The following is a 10,538-nucleotide window of genomic DNA, read 5'->3' on the forward strand; positions in this document are numbered from 1 at the left end:
AACTGATTTTTTTTAAAGACACATGACAAAAGAGCAGTCATCAAAAATAGATTTTATTAGACATTTCTGAAAGATGCATAAACCCAAAGGAAAACATTATTCTATTCAGTAAACTTGTTCACAGAAAAATGCCTGATGTGACGTCACGACGTGGTGATCTGCTGTTGGTGTGGGATACAACGTGGCTCCACTGAACCAAAGAAGAACACCTGGAGGCAGTTTCAGTCTTTTCAAAAGCCTGTCCTCAACTGTTCATGCACAGCAACTTCTTTTAGGCATGGTTTCAGTCAGTAGAAGTGCATCTTCACACTGGCGTTCATGCTGAGTTACCAACATCCTAAAATGTACAGAAACCGCAACATATGAGAAGAAAAATCTGTGATCTTACTGTAATATCAGAGGAAGTTCATCCAGCTACCAGTTTATTAGGTAATTAATAGATTAACAGTAGTGGAATCTATTATGGAATCTGAGATAGAATATATGTATGCTGAATTGCTTGCTACTTTGATCCCTTTGTCGATTCGTCAGATAAAACAACTACCATGGCAATTTTAAAAATGTTACCAAAGCCTCCCTCTGAAGATTTGCGTGCATAAAACAAACAAAACAAAACAAAACAAAAGACAACATTTACACTCAGCACCTCCCTCTTCTCATTTATTATTAGCCTTTGATAGGATGTTTAATAGGGATTACATTTAAAAGTCACAAATGGGCAAAGCTACAACAGAAAAGTACAGAAGGATTATCTGTAATATTATATAAATGCTCCAGAGGATTTTCATAATGTGATTCTGTAAATCACAAATATGTGATGCCATACCCTGCCAGGTGATTCATTAGTTCCTCCACGTTCAATCCATTCCTGGCACTGCACTCATAAAACAAAGCTTGATGTTGCTGTATAACCAAAAAAATAGACTTTTCTTTTTATACATTTGTGGCTTTACAATTTTAGAAATTTGGGTGAATAGTCTAATGCGCCTCACCTCTGCCAGTTTTTGACCCTCTTCTGTTCTCACTTCTCTACACTGATTGTCAGCCAAGTCCAGCTTGTTCCCCAGCAGCATTAGTACAGCACCTTCACACATCTTCTCCTGAGACAAACATACAGCGGGTTTATAGTACACGCTATACATAAAGGAGATACACCAAAGAGGTCACCCCAATAATATATATAAAAACTGAGCAGCTCCTTCAGTGGGAGACTGCAGCACCCACGGTGTGGGACGGAGAGATTTCGCAGGTCTTTCCTCCCCACTGCTGTCAGACTCCACAACAAAGACTTTTGCAGCTGATCAAACCCTCACACGTGCAATAAGACTGCTATATGTGCAATTCTAAATGCTATATGTGCAATTCTTATACAATTCTTCTTCTGACGAAGTTGTACATTTGTATTTTCTTACTCAGTTGTATATAGCATTTGTATTTCTATTTTATTCTATTGTATATATTATTCTATTCTATTTTATTGTATTGTATATAGTATTTTATTTTATTTTATTGCATTCCAGTGTTTTTCTAATTTCTGCTACATAACTTTGCACTTTTGCTGTAACAAAACAAATTTCCCACCTGTGGGACTAATAAAGGTCATCTTATATAAAAAAGGAATCAAAGTTAGGACTGAGATTCGTGCATCGCCATTACGTCAGTAACTTTCACGTATATTCAAATAAAGATCCACTGTTTTGCATGCTTTTACATCAAACCATGGTAGTGCCGCCTACTCACCCTGATGGAGTCCATCCATCCTCTCACTGCAGTGAAGGAGGCGGAGTGCGTTACATCATACATGGCAAGGATGCCGTCGGCCTTTCGGTAGTACTGCTCGGTGATGCTGCGAAACCTAAAAAACAGATTCGATGTAAAACATTCTGCACCTCGGATGATTTTGTGTGCTTGTGTAAACATGTCTGACCTCTCCTGCCCTGCAGTGTCCCACAGCTGCAGGATGATGGTGGTGGAGTCCACAGTTATAGTCTTCATCTTAAAATCTATACCTATGAACAACAAAGCCTTATGACTTCATGCTCGACTTCAATACATATATCAAACATTTACTTCAACATACACACAGTAGTTTTCTATACACTGATGAGCACGTACATCGCTGTGAAAAGACTTACCAATGGTAGTGCTGACTTTACTGTCGGAGCGCCCTGTGCAATAATACTGGATGAAGGAGCTCTTACCCACCCCCGAGTTACCCAGAAACACAACCTTGAACACTTGCTGAGTACTGACAGCTTTGCTCTAGAATTCAGATAAAAGAATCAAAGGTGACATTTTGATCAATCTAATATTTGAAAAGTTTAATTTTTATTTTTTTTTGAGTGACCAGTGGTTGTTTAAGCCCTAAACCAAAAGCCTCAAAACATAATTTCCATCATTACTGCTCAGTTTTGTTGCTGCATCTGCGCTATTCAATAATTATTTCTCAGATATATTATGTGTATTTGTAGATTTTACATTTTCCCTACCTGAGTTTGGGTCTGTTCAACATTTTCACCCCTGACTCTACATGACGGTTGGTGTTTCTTGGATGATATTGTCACCTCTGTCTTTTTGTCCTGCTCCAACTCATCAGCAGAGCATGGCTGTCTTCAGAATCAATAAATACACAAAATTAGTGGCTGCCTATATCCATCTGCTACATCACTGCAAAAATGACAAACAGATGCACTATTTATACAAACCTTTTCATTGGCTTGTCCTCCAGTAAGTAGTTACCTATAACTGACCCTCTCTTCTGCAAAGCCTGTGTGACATTTGGAGTCTACAAGGTTTTTGTAGAAAGTGAGGCAGAAGAAATATGTAGCATTAAGATTTCATACTCGTCCACAGATTTATAAAGTATTAAAGATTTATGGATGTAGCATGGTGCATATCCAAGGTAAATGCGCTTTGAACCGAACCGCTCAGTGCGATGTCTGGTGAAAACCAAACACAGGATATCAGCACAAAAGCCTCATGTGGTGGTGGAGGGTTTATGATTTGGGTGTTTTGTAGCCACAGACTTGGACATATTGGCTTCATTCAAAACGACTACTTCAAGTTATTGTGCTGAACTCTACAAACTACTGAATTATGTCTATGGTGTACTTGATTTTATCACAGGACTGCACTCATGAGTGTGTGATCTCTGTAGTAATTCCACTTGCTTCCACTAGTAAACTATTTACAGTGTACATTTAAAATGCAGGAATGCAGTCCAACTATGATTATTCATTTATTTTTAACTTTGCACTCGTGTTTGTAGATTTAAAAAAATACAATAGGTAAATAAAGAAAGAGGCAGTCTTTGCGTCAAGGTTGATTTTTTTTTTTTTAAATAAATACTCATGAGATTATTTGCACATTTTATACAAAAATGCTTCATGTTTGTTTTGTGAAACAACAAGGATGAGCTGAACCTGCTGAAAGTTGCTAAATTAGATTATCAGTCATGAAAAGTCTGAGAAAAAGTTTTATTAGATTGAAAAAAAAAAATACTTAGTTCACCTGAATTTGTACAGTGAAATGTGACCAATAAACATAAATATAAATAGAACATTTTCTTTTCCTTCAAGTTGACACAGGACAGAATAAACGTCTAGTCAACAAAATCCTTCAGTTCACTGAGCACATCCACAGAAAAACAACATTGCAAAAGGCTGTGTCAGCAACATTAATTAATAACCAAAAAAATAACAGCTGCCCATATAAATAATAACAGATGATGTAAAACATGAATCTATTCCAAGTTTTAGCTTAGGGTGGATCAACCTGCTGTGTCCACAGCATACAAACATCTTCACTAGGTAGGTAATATGTTAAGGGCAGAGGAGGAAGGACAGCATGTCTGTGACTAACCCTCTTCTGAGACTGTTGGGCGTCTTTCTCATCTCGCAGCCTTTTGTTCATATCCCTGACACACACACACACACACACACACACACACACACACACACACACACACACACACACAAAAGAAATCTATTTAGAGACATCCTCACATGGTGAGACCCGTGTCTCAAATGGTGAATTAAATTTAAAAAAAAAAAAAAAAAAAAGACCACGGGTAAGTTTGAATAGTGCATTTTCCTTGGGAAGCTTCCTAACTGAGAAATGTGAAAAGGAAATATCTGCACGGCATCCGCAGTAGGAGCTGTTTGAACTCTCCAAAAAATAAGGAAAGGCGCTTTGATGCTTCCTTTATTACAGGATACACCGGACCAATCTTATTAAAGGAGACAAGATGGTGCTGTCCCAAAATCATTTCATGCCATAACCTACTGATATGTTTTGAATTTTTAAAAACAGCTTGTTAAATGCACAGGAAAGGAAACTGACATTTGATAGAGTGGGTTTCACTTTACATTAGCAGTGTCTATTGCTGTATTGCCAATGTGCTTTCTGCTACAGGTCTCATTCAATGAAGTGATATTTTTCACTGACTGTTCTCATTTCTATGACCTGCATAAAACAACAAGGTGAGATGAAGATATGAGTTTTGTAGTTTATCTTATGGCGGTGTTAAGGAGTCTAGTGTAAGTGTGGCGGGATTTTTGGACTATTCAAACATACCTGTAGTCTGTGAACTTGGCATTAACTGAAACAGCAGACAGTTTTAGACTTACCTCAATATCTCCAGTTGTCTCAAAAGACTCTCTTTCTCTTTCTTCATGTTCCTTGACACCTTCATCACGTTTCTAAGTGAAGCAAACAAAAGATTTGAAATCTTTACTTGATCCACATGTCTTAGCTAATTACTGACCTATTTCTAATCTTTTATTTAAAGAAATCTTGAAGGAGTTGTTGTAAAATGGCCAACTGATCATTTGCAAGTAGAGTTCAGCCTTCTCACCATAGCACAGAAACAGCACTAGTGAAGGTTACAAATGATGTTCCAGTGGCCTCTGACAGCAGACTCATCTCTATCCTTGTCCTGTTAGACCTCATTGCAGCATTTGATACCGCTAACCACAACATTTTACTAGAGATTAGAACACACTGCTCATCTTAAAGGGCCTTTAATACATATGGTACCTGGTAGAGATATATGTGAGATGCACTGGTTTAAATCATAGATAATCATGAAAATGGGGAATCTTTTTAAAACATGGAAGTTAGTCATGGAGCTCCACAGGGCTCTGAGTGGGAACCAATAGTTTTTAATATTATGCATGCTTCCCTTAGACAATATTGTTAAAAAAACACTGCATACATTTTCATAGTTATGAAGATGATACCCAGCATTATTTATCCATGAAGCCAGATGATAAAAATCTACTACTATCTAAAATGGGTTGATCTGATATCCTCGTGTTGGTGTTGTTCCCAGATCATCATACTAAATGTTGTTCCAGGATCAACATTGCAAGTGACCAATCAGAATGTTGTGACGTCATACTTTTGCGACTTCGGGAAAAACCGGCGTAAAACAAAAAACTGTACTAAAGCTGCGTGAAACCGCCTCTGTCCGCCGATCAACGGACCCTGACCCTAACCCTAACCGTAACCCTTTAATAAACAGTAAGCAGAATTGATATTGTCCTTGCAACATTGGAATTTCATAAATGCACGAATGGCTTGGCGCGCAAAAGAATAACGTCACAACAATGTGATTGGTCACTTGCAATGTTGAACCTGGAACAACATTTTCATGATGGTCTGGGAACAACACCAACACGAGGATATCAGATCATCCTCTAAAATACGTCCTTCAGCGAGCACATTAAACAAATGTTTTCTTTAATTGCTACTTTCATTCATTTGCACAGTGCCTCTAAAATCAGAAGCGTTCCTGTCTCAGAGTGATTCTGAAAAAAATAGCTTCTACATTTATTACTTGTAGGCTAGAGTATTCTAATTCACTGTCATCAGGTAGTTAAAAACTCCCTGATAAGCCTTCAGTTGATCCAGAACACTGCAACAAGAGTACAAACCAGGACTAGAAACAAAGAGCACATGTTTCTCCCATATCAACTTCTCTTCATCACCCGCCTGTTAAATTCAGAATAGAATTTATAATCCTTCTCTTCACACTAAAACTCTTGACTGACTCAGATGTCTGCCCCTACCTGAGCCTGGTTCAGTCAGAGGTTTCTTCCTGTTAAAAGCGAGTTTTCCTTCCTTTTGTTGCAAAGTGCTTGCTTATAGAAGGTTGTGTGATTGTTGGGGTTTCTTTCTAATATTATCTCCCTTACAATATGCAGGGCATGGGGTCTGTCATTGTGAATTGGTGCCAAATAAATTAAAGTAAATGAAATTAAAATTAAAAAAAAAATTTTTTTCAGCCATACCACATGCAGACAATGTTTTTAATGACTTCAAAGCTGGTGCTAAGGCATCATCTGGACCTTGGTTAATCACCTCTGTCTGGCCAGTTGTTCTTGCGCATTGCTGATCTGCGCCAAGTTGAGCTGAGCCAACGCAGCCTGCAACTGTTCTTTGTTGCGCTCCACCTGCTCCTGTAACTGCATGTTGAGGTCCTGAAGCTGCTGGTTCTGCTCTTTGATGTTTACTTGCTCGTGGCTCAGCTGGCGCATTCGGGTCTCAAGCTGAGAACAAAGACAGATCCTGTTCGCATTAAAATATAACGCCCTTCATAATGGCATGAGTACAGTTCGGATGCCTACCTCCGTCTGTTTTTTCAGTGTATTCTCCAACTCCTGTTCCCGCATCCTCAGCTCCTCCTCAAGTATTTTCCCTTTCTCCTTCTGTTTAATACTGTCCTTGATTTCACAATAAATTCATTAAATGCTAATTTGAGGTACACCTGCTAAAAGGAACAACAGTGCAACTACCACATATCTATACCTGAGCAAGGAGCTTCTCTCTCTCCTCTCTGATTTGACTTTCCATTTCCTCATATATAGACCGAACAACCTGATCATGTTCGCTCTCCCGTCTAATGCAGAAAAAAACAACAACACAAAATCTCAGCATAATCCAAACACTCACAGTTAAACTACTTAAAATGAATGTACTGGAAGGAAGGTGTGACCTGCGTAAGGCTTGTTCCAGACTGTCTCTCTCTTTCATGGTGTCTTGTAAATGGGACACTGCATGGACCAAGATGCCCTCTAGGACGCTCAGCATCTCTGGTCGGTCTCTCTGGAGCTCACACCACAGAGTACACAGCTCCTGCTGACTGACACACAGCACAATACACAACTGTTAATGTGACCGAAAAACAAAACTAACTGTGACTGCACGACATCACTTGTTTACATGAAAAGAGAAAGTGCTGAGTTTAAATGCTGAACTGCATAAATACATTTACATATTGAAGAAGTCCTTGAAGATTCCTTTAAATAAACAGTCCTTTGAAACATTACCATCTCCTAATGCACATTACATTAAACCTTGAAGTAGCAGAAGACCACGCCTGGTGTCAATTTTTCAGTCAAAAATAAAACTCAATCGCAGGAGATGATGCATTTAAACCATTTTATGAGAACAGTATGAACATAGTGTATATGCTAACATTTGAGGATGAAGGTGACATTACTGTACACAGCTGCTGCAGTGAAACTGAATGGGGAGATCTTGGTGGACAGTTTAAAGGGAAGCTAATGGTAAAGATTTTAGGGCAGAGTACTCACTCTTTGAAAAGTTTGTCAGTGCCAAGTTCCATTAGTATGTTTACAAATCTAACAGCACTGGGGTCCTGAGAAAAGTCCGCCTCGTCCAGTTCTTCTTCTGCTTCATCATGATCCAGGTCTGTCACCTCCTCCAGCTCCACCTGCTCACCTACACCACAGAAAATAGAACCGAGGAATAACATAATGTGCTTATTTAATCATCCGCTTTTAAAACTGTTCTAAAATGACTGAGTGCAGCGTGCTCACCGAGCCCAGTGTTGAACTCCACAGGAGTGAGGTAACCATTGCCCTCTCTGTCCAGACTGTCAAAGACTGTTTCTAGCTGTTCAGGGGTCAGTGGCAACTCCCACTGTAACCTCTAAAAGCACAATAATATTAGTAATAACAAGAAAAACTTTAATCAAATATCAATTTGATAATCAGACTTTCGAAAGTGCTGTGAGAAACAGTCAAAAATAATCAGAAGGACAAGGTCATGAAAGCTGAGAATAAGTTAAAGTTAAAAAGTAAGAAAGAGAACACAAGAAGAAAAGGAGGATCATGAAAATACAAAACATTAGTGCATAGAAAACTGAGCAAGTAGAGGAGATGACAAAGTTCAAGACTCTGCAGTCAGTCTAAACGTTGCTCCTCTACCACATTAGCTGCTCACCTGCATGTCCTGCTTTGTGATGAACCCTTTTCCCTCTTTGTCACAGAGCAGAAACAGCTGTTTGGCCTTGCTCATGGTCTTTGCCAGCGGGCTCAGTGGAACTGGCTCCCTGCTGCGGGGTGAAGCTAGCGGACTACGCCCGTGGCCTGATCTGGGGCTCCCAGGAGGCAGAGTCCGCGCTCTGGGGCTCAGTTGCACTGCCTCGCCACTGCCTTCACCCACCAGCACCTCATCATCGTCCAGCCACTTAGACATTGCTGCACAGAGACAGATGGGTGTGGGTTTGAATGTGTCTATCATTAAGTACAGGCTATGTAAACATGCTTATCTTCTAGTATATCACATGATAGAGAACACACGATCGTAATAATATTTCAGCTATGCTAAATTTATTCATCCAGGAATAACGCTGCTTGTCCGGCACAGTTTTAGAATTACATTTGCTTACATTTTTGGGTCTACTTTTTAGTATTGCAAGATAGTGCAAGAAACAGGACCTTGACCCTCCCTTGTCAAACAAGAGGTGCAGAAAAAACTAGCTATTGACTCTACACATCATGTGAGCTCCTGTGACCGGCTGTCTGATCAGTCGTGTCTATGCTACATTTTAGGACATTTTTTAGGAATGCAGTGCGACAAACTTTGATAAAGAAAATGGTTTTCATAGAACACATTTTGTTCTATAAACATTTTCATAGATAATTTTGAATCCCCTGAAAGGCTTGACAAGAACTCCTCATTCAGATGAGCCAGTTGTCCTCACTGTTTATATAGATTAAAAAAAATCTAACCTATGAATGAGCACCAGGATGCGTGGAAGGTAAAAAAACAGGATGGTGTCATGTGAAAAGAATTAGTGTCCTCGAATGGGAGGGAGGATAGCTACGGGAGAGGAGATGCAAATTAAACATTTGCAGTTGTTTGCATTGTCAGAACAACCACAATTGCAAACAAATTTTACTTGCAGGAATTGTTGGGGGAAAAACAGCCTCCATGACAACATGACTGTTCATATAAAACAGTGATTTATAAGGGTTACCAGCGTCACACATGATCATTCTTCAAGTAAGATGACATTGCTATTACTCAGGATAGCCATTTCAGTGTAAACACAACTAAACATACTACTAAACTGATCCAGAAGTAAGAACTACTTTCTTTCTGGACATCCTTATGCTACATTGAATTAAAAAAAAGGTCTGCCTCAGTGGTTGATAAAATATTGCCTTTCTTTCCATGGCGTGCTATCTATGAAGGCATAAAATCCAAAACACTGATTATCGCAGTAAATTATCGTACTGATTATCTATGAAGCCTTCAAAACTTGGGTGTAATAAGGGATATACTTCAATTTCAGATAAGAGACCTGTGTAAACACTGTATGCTGAGGATTTTGTATGACACCTCAGATTCCCAATAAGCCAAAGGTCATATCAAAACTTTTAAGCACTTAAAAACACTTCTTAGTAAGCTCTAAGTTTGGTGCAAATGTAGGCAGCCCCGGGGAGTGAGACAACATGCTGTAGGGTACAAAAATAACTGAGGCAAACTTAAGAGTCAAGCATTAGATCACATCCTGTCTGACTGTGTGAATGTATTTAGAACATATGTTGAACATGTGCTGAGTTCCTCTTCATTAAATGCGACAGTTTGTAAAATGCAGTTCAGCGTTGATGGCTGTAATTTAGCAAGATCACTCACAATTAATTAAAGTGAGTAAATATGCCCCGTTTTAGAGCAAAGTGTCAAGCACGGGAAACTAAAACCAGCGAAAGGAGACGTGTGCATTTATTATTAACGGGGGAGAGAACCTGCACTACAAAACAACAGGTTGTCAACTTGACACAACACAGAGAAGGTGGCGATTAGCGCGACGAATAGCATTTCTAAATGACTCGCTTTACTGCGCTGTTTGACAACTCTAGGAAGTTGAAGAAACTTTCACAACTTACCTGCGGTGTGCTGAACTCAGGTCTCCAGTCATTACCTTTGATCACCTCGGAGGCATTCAAAGACTTACTCACGCCGCTGGGTGGCAGTGACGACCTCGCGTGACAGGGAGATTACCGTAATATATGCCGCAGCACGGCGGATTTGAGACACTCGGAAATTTCTACTAAGTTGTTACGCTTATTCGTTCAGTTTTTAGAAAGCAACCATCCAAGTTTCCACGATACACATTAATGCCCTGCCAAATTGGTGAAAATTAATTACTTTGGGAATTTTGTATTTTTGCTTAATTCTCGGAAAAAAACGTACTACCGTTATTACGGTAACAAGAAGCGTTA

At 39.3% G+C, this 10,538-nt stretch overlaps 1 protein-coding gene across 1 annotated transcript; it reads right to left on the reverse strand.

Moving 5' to 3' along the window:
- Window positions 1–96: 96 nt before the first annotated feature.
- Window positions 97–10,537, reverse strand: cracr2b (calcium release activated channel regulator 2B). The gene is made up of 18 exons (XM_014407891.3): window positions 10,203–10,537; window positions 8,251–8,507; window positions 7,845–7,956; window positions 7,599–7,746; window positions 6,998–7,144; window positions 6,811–6,901; window positions 6,630–6,725; window positions 6,364–6,551; window positions 4,629–4,700; window positions 3,862–3,916; window positions 2,706–2,785; window positions 2,490–2,610; window positions 2,136–2,262; window positions 1,928–2,009; window positions 1,741–1,855; window positions 993–1,100; window positions 827–903; window positions 97–337 (listed from the first exon to the last, which is right to left on the reverse strand). Exons 2-18 carry the CDS (start codon window positions 8,503–8,505, stop codon window positions 253–255), a joined length of 1,959 nt encoding a protein of 652 aa, XP_014263377.1. The 5' UTR covers window positions 8,506–8,507; window positions 10,203–10,537; the 3' UTR covers window positions 97–252.
- Between the last annotated feature and the right edge of the window lies 1 nt (window position 10,538).

The sequence above is a fragment of the Maylandia zebra genome, linkage group LG7, assembly GCF_041146795.1.
Source record: "Maylandia zebra isolate NMK-2024a linkage group LG7, Mzebra_GT3a, whole genome shotgun sequence".
Lineage (NCBI taxonomy): Eukaryota > Metazoa > Chordata > Actinopteri > Cichliformes > Cichlidae > Maylandia > Maylandia zebra.